General features: G+C 36.6%; 4 protein-coding genes across 7 annotated transcripts; all 4 read left to right on the top strand.

Moving 5' to 3' along the window:
- The first annotated feature begins 380 nt into the window (after positions 1 to 380).
- LOC113692432 (protein NRT1/ PTR FAMILY 1.2-like) lies at positions 381 to 3209 on the top strand. Of its 3 annotated transcripts, XM_072052688.1 has the most exons (5): positions 381 to 513; positions 652 to 758; positions 888 to 1105; positions 1256 to 1806; positions 1943 to 3209. In XM_072052688.1, exons 2-5 carry the CDS (start codon positions 674 to 676, stop codon positions 2853 to 2855), a joined length of 1767 nt encoding a protein of 588 aa, XP_071908789.1. In that variant the 5' UTR covers positions 381 to 513; positions 652 to 673; the 3' UTR covers positions 2856 to 3209. The 3 variants fall into 3 exon arrangements, with proteins under 3 accessions (XP_071908789.1, XP_071908790.1, XP_027066644.1); XM_072052689.1 differs by lacking the exon at positions 381 to 513 and having other exon boundaries at positions 525 to 758; positions 1256 to 1497; XM_027210843.2 differs by lacking the exon at positions 381 to 513 and having other exon boundaries at positions 525 to 758.
- A 1908-nt stretch (positions 3210 to 5117) lies between these two features.
- LOC113693786 (peroxiredoxin-2B) lies at positions 5118 to 6682 on the top strand. Its single transcript, XM_027212477.2, has 3 exons — positions 5118 to 5360; positions 5490 to 5569; positions 6226 to 6682. Exons 1-3 carry the CDS (start codon positions 5206 to 5208, stop codon positions 6477 to 6479), a joined length of 489 nt encoding a protein of 162 aa, XP_027068278.1. The 5' UTR covers positions 5118 to 5205; the 3' UTR covers positions 6480 to 6682.
- A 5948-nt stretch (positions 6683 to 12630) lies between these two features.
- LOC113693785 (rac-like GTP-binding protein ARAC7) lies at positions 12631 to 15506 on the top strand. 2 transcript variants are annotated; one of them, XM_072052690.1, is made up of 9 exons: positions 12631 to 12648; positions 12998 to 13099; positions 13475 to 13562; positions 13660 to 13769; positions 14045 to 14108; positions 14222 to 14286; positions 14371 to 14436; positions 14555 to 14661; positions 15111 to 15506. In XM_072052690.1, exons 2-9 carry the CDS (start codon positions 13001 to 13003, stop codon positions 15142 to 15144), a joined length of 633 nt encoding a protein of 210 aa, XP_071908791.1. In that variant the 5' UTR covers positions 12631 to 12648; positions 12998 to 13000; the 3' UTR covers positions 15145 to 15506. The 2 variants fall into 2 exon arrangements, with proteins under 2 accessions (XP_071908791.1, XP_027068277.1); XM_027212476.2 differs by lacking the exon at positions 12631 to 12648 and having other exon boundaries at positions 12696 to 13099.
- A 1354-nt stretch (positions 15507 to 16860) lies between these two features.
- On the top strand, positions 16861 to 19277 carry LOC113692776 (cyclin-dependent kinase F-1-like). The gene is made up of 2 exons (XM_027211328.2): positions 16861 to 17600; positions 18015 to 19277. The coding sequence occupies exons 1-2, from the start codon at positions 17106 to 17108 to the stop codon at positions 18945 to 18947; spliced, it is 1428 nt and encodes a 475-aa protein (XP_027067129.1). The 5' UTR covers positions 16861 to 17105; the 3' UTR covers positions 18948 to 19277.
- The last annotated feature ends 283 nt before the right edge of the window (positions 19278 to 19560 follow it).

Below are 19560 nucleotides of genomic sequence, written 5' to 3'. Positions count from 1 at the left end.
ATTTGCATTGACAAAGTAACTCAACTGAAGGTCAAATGTAAATTCAAGCCTGTCAGTGTTCATGACGAGTTGGGATTGGGACAATGAGACAAACATGGACGGAGATATAGCAAAACTCGTCAATCTAAGCACCCAACTTTTCTGACTTGGCAAGGGATCCGTCTCGCATTCTATTTCTATACCTTAGATTGGACCTAGGAAATGCATGACCACAAGAACATGTTTTCTTCTTACTTTTGGTCTGTACTCCAGGTAACGCCTTTGATTTGTTTTCTAGCTCTTTGAGCCGCTCTCAAAATTAAGATAGATCAAAACCACAAAAACTTTGTAAGAAACAAAGTTTCGTTTTGTCTTGTTAACTGAGATACCAATGTATTGCTCTAGAATCATTCGACGAAGCAACCGATCTTTACAGGTTTAAATCAAGTGTTCTGATACCTGAGAGCACCGGGAATCAAATCCCCCAGTCTTTGTCATCATATGCAATGGCCTCATTATCAAGTTTCGGTAAAGGTATGCTTTAGGGTATCAAGATACTGAAAGTATGACTCCATGCTCCTATTTATTCCAACTCAGTCTCAAGAAAGTTTAACCCTGTTATCTACAAATGCTAACAGATAACGAAAAATTTAAATTTCTGTGCTAGTTAAGTCTAGTTGAAGTTGAGGGGAAAATGGAGCTTTGTTCAGATTCCATGACGACCGTCCAACAGGTCTCAAAGCGGAAAGGAGGCCTTATTACCATGCCGTTTATCATAGGTAACGTCGAGTTTTAGAAATAAAACGTTTGTTTCCTTGCACACTTGCCTCAACAAGTTCCTGGACTATTTACTGGACGAACCTCGAGCAAGGATTTCTAATAAGTCGGTCATGTTTCCAAATGTGCAGCAAATGAGGCATTTGAGAGAGTTGCAAGTGTTGGCCTTCACATAAACATGATCTTGTACCTGACAGGCGAGTATCACTTCGATAATGCCACAGGTGCAAGCATTTTGTTTTGGTGGGCAGCCATTTCAAATTTCCTGCCTACCTTTGGAGCTTTTCTTTCTGATTCTTACTTGGGTAGATTTCGCGTGATTGCGCTCGGAACAGTTGTTAGCCTCCTTGTAAGAACATCTTTCAAGTATTCGACTGCTTCAACATTTCCCCTAGATTCAAGTTCATAATCTTAGCTCATAGAAGTAATTTTTTGGCCATTTCAGCCTTCAGGAATCTATTTTCAGATTTCCACTAAATGTTGCGGGAATTGTTTGTAGGGACAAGCTGCTTTGTGGTTAACAGCCTTACTTCCAGAAGCAAGGCCTCCTCATTGCCCGCACTATCCAGACAATTGTGCCAAACCAAACGCAGGCCAGCTTGCTCTCCTCTTTTCAGCTTTTGCACTGATGTCCATTGGAGCTGGAGGCATTAGGCCATGCTCTTTAGCCTTTGGGGCAGATCAATTTGATAACCCTGAGAACCCAAAAAATCAGAGAATCTTACAGAGCTTTTTCAACTGGTATTATGCTTCTGTGGCAATATCGGTCATCATTGCAATCATAGTCATAGTGTATATTCAAAATAAACTTGGGTGGGTTTTGGGATTTGGAGTTCCCGTGGCCCTCATGTTGGTTTCAACTATTACGTTTTTATTGGGTTCTAAACTATATGTCGTGGTCAAAGCGAACAAGAGCTTGATGACTGGTTTTGCTCAAGTATTAGTCGTGGCCTGGAAAAACAAACACCTAGCTTTGCCACCAAAAAATTCAGATGGAGGGTATCATCATGAGAAGGGGTCTAATCTCGTTTCTCCCACTGAAAAACTACGGTACAAAATTAGACATGAAAACTTACGCGTTGGTTATTAAAGTTTACGACATTGCATTCCATGAAAGATATATTAGTACATAGTTGTCATGGTGCTGTCGACAGCAACCTAACATGTATTTCTGTCTTATCCTTAGGTTCTTCAATAAAGCTTGCATTGCGAGAAACCTCGATGGAGGGTTGGAGGCTGACGGATCAATTTGGGATCCCTGGAAAGCCTGTACAGTTGAACAAGTAGAAAACTTGAAAGCCCTTATCAAAGTACTACCAATCTGGTCTACTAGCATCATGATTGCCGTAACTATTAGCCAGAATTCTTTCCCTTTGCTCCAAGCAGGCACCATGGATAGGCGCATAATTGGAAACTTCAAAATTCCACCAGCCTGGCTCTATGTCTTTGCAGTCCTAACAATGGGAATATGGGTGGCTATCTATGATCGAATACTCGTTCCTTGGCTAGCCAAGTACACGAAGCACAAACGTGGCCTTAGCTTCGAGCTGAGGATCGGAACTGGCCTATTTCTTTCTTGTCTGGCCACAGGAATGGCAGCGGCAGTAGAAAGAACCAGAAGAAACAGAGCAATTAGCTTAGGATTAGCAGAAAATCCACTATCAGTAGTGAACATGTCTGTTTTTTGGTTAGCACCACAGTATTGCATGACTGGATTAGCCGAGGCGTTCAATGCTATTGGGCAGATAGAGTTCTATTATGCTCATTTCCCAAAGAGTATGGCTAGCATTGGAGTGGCCCTTTTTGCATTGGGACTGGCTGTTGGGAACTTGGTAGCAAGTCTGATTGTGCTGATAGTGGATCATGCTTCTAAAACTGATGGAAAACCTAGTTGGGTTTCGAATAACCTTAACGAAGGTCACTATGATTACTATTATTGGGTACTTTGCCTTCTGAGCTTTGTCAATTTCTTCTACTTTATCTTCTTGTACTTGTTCGTCGACTGTTACGGGGAAGAAAAGTTCAGAGATAACAATGAGGGAGAATGCATGGAGGAAAAAGAAGAAGCAAGTGCCAAGTCAGTCAGCAATGTCTTCTAGACAGTCACGTCCTCATACGGCATCACCAAATAAGAACATGATCAAGTCCAAGGATTCTCTCAGTTTCTTGTTAGGAGTCTGTGAAGGCCGCCGAAACAAAACTCTTCAAGCAATTGGGCAGTTGTTTCCTTGAAATTTGATGGGTTCAATCAATCAAAGGAAGAATCTTACTAGTTGAGTTGCGTTCACACGTTCTAGATGAGATGTAGACGCATAATTTATTCGCAGGTTCAACTAAAAGAAGCCAAGTATCTTACTGGTTTCGATGGTTTGCAAGAGCCAAGATGGAAGTTGCATCTTGAAGCTTTTGCATTTTTTATTGGGTATTAACTTGTGTCCGACTTCTCAATACAAGTCAACTCATGCAATACCAGTAGTAACTTCTCTGGCAATACAAGTAGCGGTACCAGAGTATCAAAATATAATTATAAATCTAATTATTACCTTATTTAGTAACAATTCATGTCTTGCATTGAATGAAATACGTAATACACCGCGCTTTTCAGATGCAACTGAATTTATTTATGTCGAAAAAGAGTACAGCGAGTTAGAGGGAGCTAAACCTGACCTCTGTTGAAATAAAAAAAAAAAACAGCTATGGATCAAATATATGGAAAAAATCTCCGATTCAAACACATAACAGATCAATCGAACGAAATCATCCACACGAGACTGCCCCACATTTGTGGGATTGTGAGTGAGCTTAAGGTTACTAAAGTTTGTTGCCCTAAATAAAGACTAATGTTTACCTATTTGCATGTTGTAATAATAATAATAATAAGTAATCTACCTATTATATTAAGTGGCATCATTCAATTCGGTTGATGAGATGAGAACAGTTCCTTACCCCATTCTGTTTCTGTTTTGGGAACAAAAAGTTAAAGGTCTGTACGTCCAACATCATCCTCAAAGGTAGGAGTAGGACTGAGGAGGAGAATGCGGACTAGTTCCCATTAAAGAGCCGCTGCATTCTCTTGTCCACAAACTAGGCTAAGGGCAAAATTGAATAAGTCAAACATTACAGGTCAACGTTGAAAGAGTGGTTGGATGGACAATAGGTTAATCACGCTAGTTAACGCATCATCTAAATTTCACTTAATCTTTTTATTATGATTCTCTATTATATTTATATCTTTTTTTAATTAGTTTTGTATTTTTATTTAAAAATCTAACAACTAAAGTACATTTTAATGGGCATCTATTAGACAGATTCAAAATAAAATAATTGAGCAGGACACGAGGGGAGGGGCTATGTTGTTGAAAAGAGAATCTTGGCTGCTTATTTCATAATAGTTGGCTGGGACTTGGGAGTCTTTAGTCTCGCTAATAATAAACGAAGGCCACAGAATTATTAACAAACTATACTCGTACCTCTAAGAAACTTATCAAACTTCAAATGAATTATATGAAACTTCTATATAGCAAAAAAAAATTATATATATATATATTGTACAACTAAAACTTCTTCATTAATTTATTTATGGAAGCTATAATTTGCTTGAAGTCAAAATGTACCAAATCATTGAAACTTACAAGAAACATAAAAAAAATTAATTGGAAATGTACTCTTTGGCACGGGATCTCGAGCAAAACTCAATTAAAAGCATTTGATGGAAGGACTAATGAAATGTGGCCGTTGAAATTGTTAATGACCCACTTCACGAGATTAATTTTTGTTCATCGTCGGTGCTATTTTTTGTACTACCATCTATTAAATCTAATGATTTTTCAGAACAGATGATATACCTGTAATATGTTTTATGTATTTTTTTATCATTCATCATTAGTGCAGTTTTCATTCTCAATCAAATTGTATTGCACGATATCCACTAATTTATTAATAATATTAATTTTTATGTTATAAAAAAATTAGTTGCTTTAACAATAAATCTAGTCATCGTCTATTATTATACTATTCATTTATTTTACTTAATTCTTTCGACGAAGAAATCAGAATTAAATTATTTATTTTACTTAACTCACACCATCCCTTATTTAGAAATTTTTCCAAATTTCATACCAATGCTATATGTATTTCGAATTCTTCTACTCCGATCCTCCAAATTTGGGAAAGGCAAAATTCAAGGGCCTAACCCTAACCTCAAATCCGGTCTGTTAGAGCAATTAATGCGTTATCTCCTATTCCCAAATGTTCACACGTTAATCGGAGTCGGACTTCACGCATAGTTATCAAACCCGGTTAAGAAAGGACTATGGAGTCCGGGGAAGGGAGAATCCAAACCTCTATAAATACGGACGCACAAAAGATGTTTTTTAATTCAGTCGCACACTTTTCATTCCCAGCGCAATTTTCCTTCTCTGGTTTCATAGCAAGCTCCTCGATTCAGCCATGGCACCAATTGCAGTCGGTGATGTGATCCCCGATGGAACCCTGGCCTACTTCGACGAACAAGATCAGCTCCAGTCTGTCTCCATCCACTCCCTTGCCGCCGCCAAGAAGGTCATCCTCTTCGCCGTCCCCGGTGCCTTCACTCCCACCTGCAGGTGCTTCAACCACCCTTTCATTTGTTTATTTCTGCGATTCTGTTTTGGCCGGTCAGTGGTCGGCCGTCCTCCATGGCGGTCGTAATTTTCTTTTGTTGTTTATTTTTGGGTAATGGGTTGTGATTGCAGCCTGAAGCATGTTCCTGGGTTTATTGAGAAAGCCGAGGAGTTGAAATCCAAGGGCGTTGCCGAAGTTATTTGCATTAGCGGTAATTCTCTGTTCTTGCTACTTTCACCATTTCACTCCCTCATCTGTACGTGTAAATTATTGAGTATGTTTTCGAAACGAAATTGTTGAATTCTGGAGCAAAATCTGGGGATAGGCTTGCTCTTTTTGATCTGCAAACGTTACTGATTGTTACGAGTTCACCTAGCTTTCCAATCCCTCAAGGCAATGTTCTACCTTTTTTTATGGAGAAAACCGAACATTCGATTGAGCGAAGAAAAATAATAGAAAGATTGAATGCATATATCATCATTTCTATTGCTGCAAACTCAAAACTTGGTGGAGTGCTATGGAGTCATACGGTAACCTATTTTTATGGCATCCAATTGAAGTGAGAAACGTGTCAATATATATATATATATATTTTTTTTTTTTTTTTTCGTCACAAACCTTGTGGATTTACAGGAAAATAGTAAGTGAAATGTTGACGATAGATATTTTATATAGTCGCCATTGTTAACTGAATTGTCGCAAGGCTTTCCTATATATTGAGTTCCCATCAAACGTCGATAATATTCTGATCGTGGTGAAGTTGGAAACATGTGATATCTTAAATGCAAGAATCTGAGTAGCGTTATGCCATGTTGTGAATTAATTGAGTCTCCTGACTGACAATTGGGTTGGTTTATGCATTCACAGTGAATGACCCCTTTGTGATGAAGGCTTGGGCAAAAACTTTCCCTGAGAACAAGCATGTCAAATTTCTGGCTGATGGCTCTGGAACCTACACCAAGGCCCTCAACCTTGAGCTTGACCTCTCTGACAAGGGACTCGGTATTCGCTCCAGGAGGTTCGCTCTCTTGGTGGATAACCTCAAGGTGATTGTTGCTAATGTTGAAGCTGGGGGTGATTTCACCGTCTCTGGTGCTGATGAAATCCTCAAGGCTCTCTAAATTCCTTTGGATGTAGCTTATTCTGAAGTTTGAGCTTTCAGCCTGAAAATAGTAGTGCTTGAGTATACAACCGGCGCTTTGGGCTAAATATTTTGAAGATGTTTTGTGATGTGTTAAAAAGCGTATTTTTATATTATGTATTATTATTGTCTAATAAAAAAGAGCGGTGTTCTGACTTGCGTAGAGGACCGCTCTCTTGTTTATAGGTTCTTTCATTAATTAGCCGAATCTTTGACCCATTTTCTTGTTGAAAGCTCGACTCAAGCAAAAGTTGAGCCGGCCGCTTGTGAACTGAAGAACCTGAGAGAGAGAGTTGAGCATAGTATTTCTAAAAACGTTGAAGTAATTCTTGATCCCATTCACGCTTTATTTATAGACCTTTATAATACTCATAAGATTGCAACACCGCTGAATAGCAGTAGTATAAGGAAATTTAGGAGAACTGAGTTGAACTTAGCCTAGTTGTCCTGAAATTTAGAACGAGTCACATTTATAAATAAAACTAGAGGAAGATAGCCCGCAATGCATAGGAGTTTGGTGCATATGGTATAAAATAGTTTTAAATTTTTTATTTGTTGTAACAGCATGGAAAGCTAATTTTTAATAATAGAAAGATAATCATGAAAAAATTAAGGATAATTATATATTAAACTTCGTAAAAATGGATGATTGAGTAAAAACGGAATCCATAAATTTCGTTTTCTAACGCGTACTCATATTTACATGAAAGTAAAGTAGTAGGCTGTTGCATTTAGCTTGTATTGAACATGGTAGTTGTCTGCTGTAGTAGTAGTAGCTTTCCTTGCATTGTATTTGCATTGTATTTATTATCTGGTAGATAGGTTGAAAACTGCAAAATTGCTAGATATATTATTAGATTAAAATCTCAGTTTTAATTTGTCCAAATCATTATCTGCCTTCTCCCAGAGCAAAACCTTCACTTTAGCTATTATGAATCAGACAATGAACAATGAAACTTGACTATTGCAACTTCCTGCAGACTCTGAGCAAACAGAAGAGGAATATCCCTAGCTTAGAAATGAAAAGTATAAGACTATCCGGCAGGAAAAAAAATGTATTTTAATAGGAAGAAATAATACATAGAAGTGCTTGTGCTTAACAATAAATGACATTGGATAGTACTACCTAATTTTTGTACACAATAAAATGATACTAAGAATAGAATCAAATCATATCGGTGAAAATCAAGGTTCGCAAGCTACTACTACCAACAAACAAATAATAGTACATTTTAAAAAGAAATAATCATCAAATACGACAAAAAAAAGTTTGGAATTCATTGTTCAACACTAAAGAAGCTAAAATTTGAAACCTTAGAAGAGGAATATCCCCATCTTAGAAATGAAAAGTATAAGACTATCCGGCAGGAAAAAAAATGTATTTTAATAGGAAGAAATAATACATAGAAGTGCTTGTGCTTAACAATAAATGACATTGGATAGTACTACCTAATTTTTGTACACAATAAAATGATACTAAGAATAAAATCAAATCATATCGGTGAAAATCAAGGTTCGCAAGCTACTACTACCAACAAACAAATAATAGTACATTTTAAAAAGAAATAATCATCAAATACGACAAAAAAAGTTTGGAATTCATTGTTCAACACTAAAGAAGCTAAAATTTGAAACCTTATGTAAAACGTGCTTAGCACCAGTATAAAGCATGAGTTTTCATATTTTATCATCTTCATGAAACTCTTTTCCTGGACAAATGTTACATAAAAAAAGGCACTTATGAAGTCATAAAGGCATAAGAATAAATTATATTGTTGTTTAAATGTCTATAGAAACTTTTATCTCCAAACAGGAAACTAAGAAAAAGAACTGAACAGAAAAATAATCATGAGAAAATTGTGTGCATGACAATGATTTAACAATCTAAACAGACAATCTAAAATAATAGGAGCTCCACCAAGTTCTCAAAAGTTAGGAGAATTTCAAATGTACTTAAAGGTCTACGAGACAATATGATCACAACGTTCAAAATTTGATCATTAGTGCGAAAATTGCAACTAAGGAGGAGAGGACTTTAGCCAACTACTTGTTTGATTATTGGAGGTAGATTTACTTGGGATTTCAATTCTTAATGATAGTTATTCTTTATTGGTTTCAACCTTCCAATCATCCACATTCAAGTCAAGTACTTTGATGAATAGCTTAAGCAAATATACAAACGAATAGATGAAAGAATAAACCTCGATACAAACTCAAATCAGTAGGACAAAGTATTAACTACCAATTCAAAATGACTTGGAATCTAATTATCACCAAGATCAATTGCATAAATGAATCGCCTTATTACCAAAGCAAACAATTAGATAAGAAATCACACCATTCAAACAATTCAATTACAGTATAAACCACACCATAATGCATCAATTGCAGTAGTTTTTTGGCTTACCTTGTTCCAAATACTCCCTGCAAAAACTTTTTTCTTATAGTTGCTTCAAATCTATTCCAACAAAATCACACCATTTAAATTGTACACAGCAACCAAATTTGTGGGAAGCAATAATATTAATACTAAATTACGCTAACAGAGTATCTAATTTCGGAATAGAAGCATTTAGCTCACAATAGAAACTATGATTTTACAAAGCAAATCATACCATAAAAAAATAATAAAAGGTCACCTCAAACTAAACCACCAAGAATAGTTTTAGCATAAAATTATATTGAAATCTAGAGTATAATGGCAGTATAAATAAGTATTTATTGAAAGATGAAAGGAACATAACGGAAAAATGTGAAGAAGAGGACATTTGAAGAAATGAAGATAAAACTGATGCTTAGTCATAAATTCCCTAATAAACGCTTTAATTGAGATGAAAATGGCATTTGAATGTCTTCAAGTTATAATAGTAAAACAATGGTAATAATTGATACTACTTGTAATTGAACTAACACAAGCCAATCAATACCTCTATAAGAACATATAAGTAATTACACCAATAAAAAAGCTATCATGGATTATAGTCATTGTAGAAAAGACAATCACATAATCACACATTCCCAAAATATCCAAATATTTGAACAAATCACAGGAACATTTCAGTAAATATAAAAATACACATGCTATCTTAACTAATACCCAACGTCATAACTACACTCAAAACAATTTTATAATTCCAAAATGCCTCTATTCTTACAATTGAAATTCAAAACCATTATTTGACCCAAACTCATTTTTATATATAGTACAAGGATAATGATATATACGCTTAGAGTTGTCGTTGATCACAAGTTGCTTGTCGCGTAACTAAAGAGTAAAATTATTATGCATTCCATCCCCCCCGCACGTGCACGAGGATCATTTAATTCACCTAAAAATACTCAACGGGTAATGATTTATTGATGATCGCATTAATGAGGTTAGTCCGAGAGATTCAACGGTTCTTTTGGGGACTGGCTAGTACCATCAGTCGATAATCTATGAGTTTGTTTGGATGAGAGAATTTGGGAAAAAAAATTTTGCCTCACAAATTCCAATCACTTTTTTATCTCATACACATCACATCACAAAAAATGTTACAATAAATATCTCAAATAAATCATCCAAATAAACTCTTATCCAAACAAACTCTATGATTCTTCCGGTAAGAATTTTCTAAAGTCTCGGGGAAGGAAAGAAAAACGGCTGGAGAATCAATTACTTGTCTAACGTCCCTACAAAGGTAGTAAAACTTCTTAGGCCAACTACATTTGCTAAACTCCTATAGTCCTATGATGAATTCCCCATCAAACTACAAAAGCTTAATACATGATTTATTCTCTGAATTTTTTATGTATTTGTAAATGGTCATAAAATAAAAGGTACAACTTTAACTGAAAGCTTTTTGATTATTTTTTCTTCCTTCAAGGGGTCATAAAGAGTGTTTGGATAGTAGATTGTTTGAAATAATTTTAAAAAATATTGTAACATTTTTTAATATAATGTGTGTGAGAAAAAAAAGTTAATTTAAAAATATATTAATGATGCAAACAAATAAATTTTTAATTTTTTTTTAGAATAACGATAATATTTATATAACCTAATCTATTCTATTATTCTACAGAAAGAAAGAAGAGTCTAAAAGATTAAATAAGTAACTAACAGATATACAGAGACCAAAAAGGATACTCCGATAATTCTCTTAGATTTTGATTTAAGCCCTCCATCTAAGGTCCAGAATTTGGTTGCCACTGGGTTAAACAAATTCCTGTTCAAACAAATCTAAAGTTTGAAGCAATAAAGTCTCAAGGACAACAACCACAATAAAAACCCAACTGCAACCCTGTATATTCGCTGCATTTTACTCCTGCAGAGCATACTAGGCACAGGCAGTATCGCTCTCGCTCTCTCTCTCTCTCTCTCTCTGTTTATTTTTTTATGCGAATAAATGACGCATTGTCGTTTCTCTCTCTGTTGTTCTCAATGTCCAATGTAATAAATCAGTTGAGATAATGACCAACACTGCCAAATCAGCGTTTGTCCCATCCCCGGCCATCCGTCACCCCTAATAAAGAAAAAGAAAGCATAAAATCATGAGGGGAAAACTCCTAATCGTACCTGATATAATTAATATTGGGTCTGTTTGCATTGTTACTTCTTTGCAAAAATTTATTTACTTACATTATTATTAATATATTTTAATAATTTTTTATTTTATATATATCATATTAAATAAAAGAGTTACATTATTTTTCAAAAAATTATCCTAAATAATCTACTAGTGTTGGACTTTTAGATACGCCAGCAAAATTAATTTCTTTTGTTCTTTAAATAAAGATGAATGGTCAACAAATTAATTTCTTCATTGTGTAAATAATTAATGGCTCTTAACCTTAAGAATCGAATTATGAATCTCATTACTGTTAAAATGAATAAAAGGTTACAACAATTAGTTGCCTAATGAAGATAAGGTGATTGAGAAACACTGAGTTTGTTTGGATAGAGAGAATTTGGTTTGCTTAATTTATTCTCACAAATTCCAATCATCTTTTTATTTTCTCAATCACCTTTTTATCTCACATACATCACATCACAAAAAGTGCTACAGTAAATATCTCAAATAAATCATTCAAATAAACTCTTATCCAAACAAACTCACTACAAAATTTTACCACAAGGAACAAAGCATTGAATGAAAAAACAAGAATTTGACAGCGGAGTTGCAGAAGTTTCTATTAAACGCTTCTAATTTTCTAACTCTTCTCTTAAATTAAATACTAAAGTCACATTTTATTTTTTTTTCCAAAATACTTAAGATAATTTCTTCATTAATAGTAAGAATTTTTACGGTGACAAACAAAGACCCGATGAGCTGTACAATTTATGTTCAAAGACACTGGGGGATAATTCATCCCTCGCTTAAAAAAAAAAATGTCTAAAACACATCAACTAATTATCACACTGCTGTCTTCTTTAACGAAGCAAAAGCAAAAGAGTACCTTCGAAACAATTCACCTTAAGCTTAGAATATCCCATTTTATGGCCTCAACAATTACGCAGATCGAAGCCATCCGCTAGTTGTCAGTTCTGGTCATTGACGTCCAGACATACGTCTAAATTCTGGTAATCAGGACCAAAATTCATCCTTTCTTCTGGGAGTTGCCGGTTTTTTAAGTGTCTTCTGGGAGTTCGTTTATCTGTTAAATTTCTCAGTTTTTTGAGAGAAGGAAAAGGACCAAAATTCATCCTTTTTCTCCTTAATTAAGGTAATTTTCTTTCTTTGTTTTTTGGCTAGAAATTAAATAAGATAGTTTTCTGGCTGTTAATTTCTACAAACTTGGTGGAGTAGCACAAATTTATGAATTGTATTTTTTATAATTTTTTATAAAAATATTACTATAACGATTTGATGTACGTGAGAAAAAATAAATAAAAAAAATATGACCACAAATATAATTTTTCGACGAAAATCTGCGATCCAAACAAGACCTTATTATTTCACCCAGGACACAACACAAGTGAATAATGCGCAGCACCCGACACATTAGCGAGCCAGATGGATCCCAGCAATGAAAGTCTTTTGGAGCCGTTTGAGAAAGGGGGTCCCAATTAACTTTTTGCATTTCAAAAAAAAAATTTTCTGCTAGATTTGAAATTTATTGAGAGGGTTGCAGACTGAAGATTGCAGTGGTGTAAGATGGTTTGACTGCTGGTACCCCCATGTCTCCTCTGTCGTTTATTTTAATGTATTTCTTGAAACTACTAACAAGCCATCCTAAAAGCAAGAGCAGGGGGCCTCTCTCTCTCTGTAACCTTTCTTATTTGTCTCTTCAACCATTTTGGGATCCTCTTCTTTTCTTGTTCTCTTCTTCGTAGTTCCTATTTCCTACCCTCTCCCCCTGCTTTCGCCTCTTGTTTTTTCAACCTTCCTTTCATTTCAAGCCTCTTTTTTCTACTTTAGCACAAAAAACTGTGGACCCTTTTTTTTTTTTTTTTTTTTTGGAGAATTGATAGACAAGTGCTGTTGCTGAAAGGGCTCACCGTAGAATCTCTTGTTTCAGAAAATGAGTGCTTCAAAGTTCATAAAATGTGTGACGGTGGGAGATGGAGCTGTTGGAAAGACTTGCATGCTCATTTGTTACACTAGTAACAAGTTCCCAACTGTGGGTTTTCTCTTCCTCTTTCAACCATCTTTAAGAAAGCCTTTCAATTTTCCATTTTTTTGTGCGCATTTTTCTTCTGAGTTTGCTGTTAATGGGATTCCTTTTTTTTTTTCAACATCAAAGATTTCTGATAGGATATCTGCCAAGAAAGGGGGGAAAATGTCTTTGTAGCATTTGATTCCATATTTTATTCTCACATGGAAAGCTGTAAAAATGTTGTCTTTGCCTTTACATTTGAGCTACTTTCCTCTGATTATTTAGTTTATCTGTTCAAGAGTTTAAGGGCTGACTTCATTTTTCTTGTTCTGATCTTTGATTATTGTTGAGTGCTTGCATATCTCTACCTCTTTCTTATGCTTTGGATTTCTCTTGCAGGATTACATCCCTACGGTGTTTGACAACTTCAGTGCGAATGTGGCTGTGGATGGAAATATTGTAAATTTGGGATTATGGGATACTGCAGGCATTTTCTTTTTCCACCATTAAGCTTGTGTATTTTATCTAGTGAAAACTGCGAAATTCTGGTTTTTCCGTAATGCTTAGTCATTTATCATCTACAGGTCAGGAAGATTACAGCAGGCTGAGACCTCTGAGTTACAGAGGTGCAGACATTTTTGTGTTGGCCTTTTCTTTAATCAGTCGGGCTAGTTATGAAAACGTCCTCAAGAAGGTATTAATATCGCTGACAATCACTTCTTCCAGAGTGTTTTTTTGGTGCCCTTTCGCTTTCCTTTGGCTTTTCGATTTTCTCAAGAAATTGAAATCTTCAATTTGCTAAATGCTCCCACCAAATGAGTAAATAAATGAATACGATACAGAACAGTGATCAGTGATTTTCCAACAGTTTCTAACAAGTAGCAAAGAGTGCACCTTTTTTTTTCCTAGTTTATTTCTTTTCCAGCAAGACTAACTAACTTCATGTTCTTTATTTCAATTTTCATCCAGTGGATGCCGGAACTTCGTCGCTTTGCACCCAATGTTCCGATTGTACTCGTTGGTACAAAGTTAGGTATGCACAGATTTGATCAAATAAATACTCTTCTGGTGGTGTTTATGGCATGGAGCTCTTATTAAGGGTTCAAAAGGAAAATTAATAATGTTTCAGCATGGCCTTAACTACAGATCTTCGCGAGGACAGGGGGTATATGGCTGATCATTTTGGTTCAAACATCATCACCTCCGCCCAAGTACGTGGACATTAACTGCAAAAATTTAGTCTATTCAGAGCAAAGAAAGAGCTCCTCTGACTTAAATTACGACTTGCAATACAGGGCGAGGAGCTGAGGAAGCAAATAGGCGCAGCTGCTTACATAGAGTGCAGCTCGAAGACGCAGCAGGTAAATTTTCCTGATCTAAACCTTTGGATTGAGATACCAGAAAGTCTGATGTCGTTTGTCATTCATCTAATCATTATAAAGATCCCAACAACTTAGCTAATATATGACTATTCATTAGAATGTGAAAGCTGTATTTGATACTGCCATAAAAGTTGTGCTTCAACCTCCAAGGAGGAAGGAAATGGCACGAAAGAGAAGACAGAGAAGCTCTGGCTGCTCCATCGTGTGAGTAGTACCATTGCATCCCTTTCTGTTGTTTGTTTCCCTGTTTTTCAATCTCGATAAAGAATGAGAAAATCAGGTTACATGAATTGGTATTGGAGCAGCATCCTAGCTCAAATGACAGCTATAAGAAACATAGAAAAGGAATAAATTCTAAAGAAAGAGCCTTGAGTCATACTTGTTTTGGTTCAGTTTTTTGAAACTGCCAAATTGTATGATGTAGAAATCTTTAATCAACACATAGAAAACTCAAGCAGACTGCTTGAAAGAATTCTATACTCTACTATGATCAGAAAAGATCGAAATTGTTGAAAAGATCAGATGGAATGTGGAATGTGTTTTCCGTCATCTACCATCTTTTTTTTTTATGGGATTGGAAATTTGAGTAAACAAGTGTTCATGTTATATTATACGACTGCATAATCCTGATCTTGAAGTTTCACTTTGAACAGCAGGGGGATTGTATGTGGAGGATGTGCTGCCTAATGTATGGGGCAGAATCTCTTGAACCCCCCATCAACGACAAACTTTACTAGGTGCTTTTTGGGAGCTCAATGAGAGGGCACATCCCCCAGATGGCTCACGGTTCTATAATCCTGTAGGTGCGTGGTCGTAGTAGTATTGATGTGTAGTAGTGCTAAAGCTGAGGGTTATTTATTTATTTATTTATTTTCCTGCAATGTTGTTGTTGTTGTTGACCATAGAGAAACGCCGAAGGGATGGAGAGAATTATTCATTCTCTCTCGACTAAGTACTGTGAATTACTACTACTGCTATGTTGTTTCGCGTTCCTTGGTATTGTGAAAACTCGAAACCTCGTTAATGATTCTGTTCTTTCGTTTTATCTATATATGTTGTCTCCCTTTCTTGAGCTCAGATGCATCTCCAGTTCATTTGACTTCTTCTGTTCGGACAGAGAATAATCAATCTGGAAAACAGTTTCTATACATTTATGGTTTGATTTATCTATGCTGGAATTAACTCGGCCGGAGGAGAGAAAGGGGCCCCGGGGGGGACTGCTCTGTTATATACTCTTTTCGTCTCACTTTGATAGTTCTGTTTTTTTTTTAATCTGTCCCAAATTGTAATCCACGGATCAACTGAAGCGCCAATTAAAGCCAATTAAAGCAAATGTTCTTTTTATAGGGAGCCAAATTGAAAGTTATAAATCCGTACAGGAGAGCACATTTGCGATTCTGAGCTACTGTGAGGGGAAAATTGAAATTAACTTAGAGTAGAGTTACTAGAGTACTGAGTAGGGGCGCAAGTTTGGGATCTAGTTGCTACCTTAGGTGCCTTCTACTCGGCTCGAGTTTGTGGATAATTTGGTCAAAAGTTTGATTCAAATTTGGCATTAATCAATCGAATTCAGGTCGAGTTCAAAGCTATTTCACAAACAAAATAATCGAGAGTTAGTTCGAATTTAAAAAAAAACATCGAAGCTCGAGTAGCGTATTTATAATATAATTTTAACTATTTATTATAGTATTATGAAATTTACTTGAAAGTCAAGCCGATAGAACTCCAATACTTAACTTGGTCAAAGTTCGAGTCTTTATTGAGTAGTATATTTATAATATAATTTTAATTATGTATTATAATATTATAAAATTTACTTTAAAATGAAGCTCAAAAACTCGATTGATTGCAATTGAACTTACAATTTGATCAAAGTTCGAGAGTAAGGTAAACAAAGTTGGAGCCGAGTTCAAAACTTTAAAGAATTCAAGCATTTTTTAGTAGTTGCAGTATTAATCGACCTCTGCTCGACTCATAACTTTACATCGAGTATTATTATTCTTTCCCATTTCCACCACTACCATTTGTGAAAATCACGTGCATTCCGTCAAGATCACGTGACATCTCTCTTGCCATCATCAGGGGTGCAAACGAGCCGAGGCGAGTCGAGTTTTGAGCTAATCGAGTCGAGCCTTAGCTAAATTTTATCGAGCTCGAGCTCGACGAGCTGGCAATTTTCGAGTTCGAAAAAAATAAATTTTTTTTATTTTTTAAAAAAATAAATAAAATAATATTTTTTTCTGAATAAATAATAAAATATTAAGGATATATCCGTAATTTCACTATAAAAATAAAAAATAAAAAAAATATATATAATATACGTAATTTTATTATTAAATAAAAATAAAATAAAAAAAATATATATATATATTCAAACTCGCGAGCCGGCTCGCGAGCTAACGAGCTTAATATTCTGAGCTCGAGTTCGAGCTCGAGTTTGACTCGAGCTCGTTTGCAGCCCTAGCCATCATCTACTTCCCCAGGAAAAAATTAAAAGCCGGGGAGAGAGAGAGAGAGAGAGAGAGAGAGAGAGAGAGAGAGAGAGAGAGACTCCATATTTTGCCAACCCTCGAAAAAAGGCATTCCATTTGGCTCCAATTTCAACCTCCAAAATCCAAAGCCCCGACCCGTCATCGCCATTCGCCCAGATGGACCTTCCTCCATCCAAGAGCTGGAGCATCCACACTCGCAGAGAAATCATCTCAAAGTATCAGATCCTAGACCACGTGGGCTCAGGCGCCTACTCCGACGTCTACCGAGCCCGCCGCCTCTCCGACAACCTCACTGTCGCCCTCAAGGAAGTCCACGACTATCAGTCCGCTTTCCGGGAGATCGAGGCCCTGCAGACGCTTCAGAATTGCCCCAACGTCGTCGTTCTGCATGAGTACTTCTCGGCCGAGGACGAAGACGCCGTGCTGGTGCTCGAGTATTTGCCCACTGATTTGTCCGACGTCATAAGAGAGGCCAAAAGGGGTGAGTGGAAGGATCAAGGGTTGAGAACCGGGGAAATCAAGAGGTGGATGGTTCAGATACTTTGTGGGGTGGACGCGTGTCATCGGAATTCGATCGTGCATAGAGACTTAAAACCCACTAATTTGTTGATTTCGGCTGATGGGGTCCTTAAGTTAGCTGATTTTGGACAGGTAAACGGTCGTTTTTTCCCTTGCATATTTGACATTGTGTTATGATCATAATATGTGTTCAGTCTACAAGTATTTAGTATACAGTACAGGAGCATATGATCATAAGTAGCGTTGCAACTCTACCCACATTCAGTAGTAGTAAAAATGGAAATTGGGAGGCATTTGGCATTTCTTTACTTTAACCTGTAATTCTAGCACAAGATTGAGCCTTGGAAGCTAAATAATAGCAGGTGATTTTAATTCTATACTAACTCAGAATATTCTGAAAACAACCATATAATAAGGAATCAAATATTCCGTCAATATGAACGTTCAAGCCAGTATTCTATGCATGTATACGAGCCTTTGTAATATTCCATCAATATGAACGTTTAAGTGCTTCTAGTCACTCATATTCCTTGTGCTTTTTTGCAGGCTAGGATACTTCTTGCCCCTGGATATTTTGCTATTGGCGAGAATTCTCAATCTCATGAGCAAAGATCTCCAAACGATGCAATTGTAGCTAATCCACCTGAAACCAATCCCTCTACAGATAGTGCGGATGATGAAGGTCAAGTGATTCAAGCGGAACCTCTAAGGAAAGAAGAAGCTAGAGGTCTATCAGACGAGCTCAGGGAGGGAGATTTCTTGGATGAAGGTGATAAAGAAAGCAATATTCCTGACGGAGACGTTTCCTGTCTTGCTACTTGTACTGCAAGTGACATGGAAGAAGATCCTTTCAAGAATTATGCATATGAGGCTGAAGAGGATGAAAATGAGGGGTTAGGCCCTCTTACATCATGTGTGGGAACCCGTTGGTTTAGGGCCCCTGAGCTGCTGTATGGCTCTACAACCTATGGAACAGAGATTGACTTGTGGTCATTGGGCTGCATATTTGCAGAGCTTTTGAGTCTGGAACCACTTTTTCCTGGAACCTCGGATATTGATCAGCTGGGTAGAATTATCAGTGTTTTGGGAAACTTATCAAAAGAAGTTTGGCCTGGTTGCCGAGAACTTCCTGATTACAAAACAATTTCATTTGGTGAAGTAGAAAATCCAATTGGCTTGGAATCATGTCTACCTAATCGATCTACTGATGAAATTCTACTTGTCAAGAAGCTGCTCTGTTTTCATCCTGCAAATAGAGCAACAGCTATGGAATTGCTCCAAGATAAGTACTTGACTGAAGAACCATTACCAGTCCCTACATCCGAGCTGAGGATTCCTTCTAAACACAGTGATCAAGATGAGGGTTCCCCTGTTGAGTGGGGTGATTATAGGGCCTTTGACTCAGATTCTGACTTTGATGATTTTGGTCCAGTGGATGTGACAAAAACTAACGAAGGTTTTTCAATTCGGTTTTCTTGAAGTTTATGGAAGTTCGTCAATCTGCCTGGTAACATGGTTAGAGCTGTTTGTCTGCGTTTGTGAAATATGGGGTAAAGCAGTAACATCTTGCTACTCATTCCCTGATCTCTTTAATTCAGTATAGCGTGCACTAAAATACACTGTAAATGCACCAGATTATGGTTGGAACGTAACCATGTTGAGATTTCCATAACGAAAGGAGAAAATTTGGCAGGGTTGTGGATTGTGCTGCCAGGCAACTAGGTAAAAGAGGGAGAAGCTCAGTTGCTTCATGACTTAGATTTCGAACATGGTCTCCTCAAAGGGTCTATATAAAACGAGTATTATTTATTTTCTGGTCTCCATCTTATCCTTCTTCCCCCTCTCTCTTGTTTCTATATATTCTTGGCATTGCATTTCTTCTGCTTAGGCAGTGTCAGAAGGAAATCATATACTTGTTCTGTCTAAGCCTTTTTGTAAGACAACTTTTTGCGAGTGTTGCATAGTATTGATGAAACAGAAGCAAGCAGCGGCTCTCATTATGCTATTGAGCAGCAACAGCTCTAACCATGCCATTGAGCGGCAGCAGAAAGATGAAGCACATGTTTGCGCTAGAGTAGTTTGAAAAGTGACG

This window comes from Coffea arabica, chromosome 6c, assembly GCF_036785885.1.
Source record: "Coffea arabica cultivar ET-39 chromosome 6c, Coffea Arabica ET-39 HiFi, whole genome shotgun sequence".
Classification (NCBI taxonomy): domain Eukaryota; kingdom Viridiplantae; phylum Streptophyta; class Magnoliopsida; order Gentianales; family Rubiaceae; genus Coffea; species Coffea arabica.
This window is presented reverse-complemented; position numbering and strand designations above follow the sequence as displayed.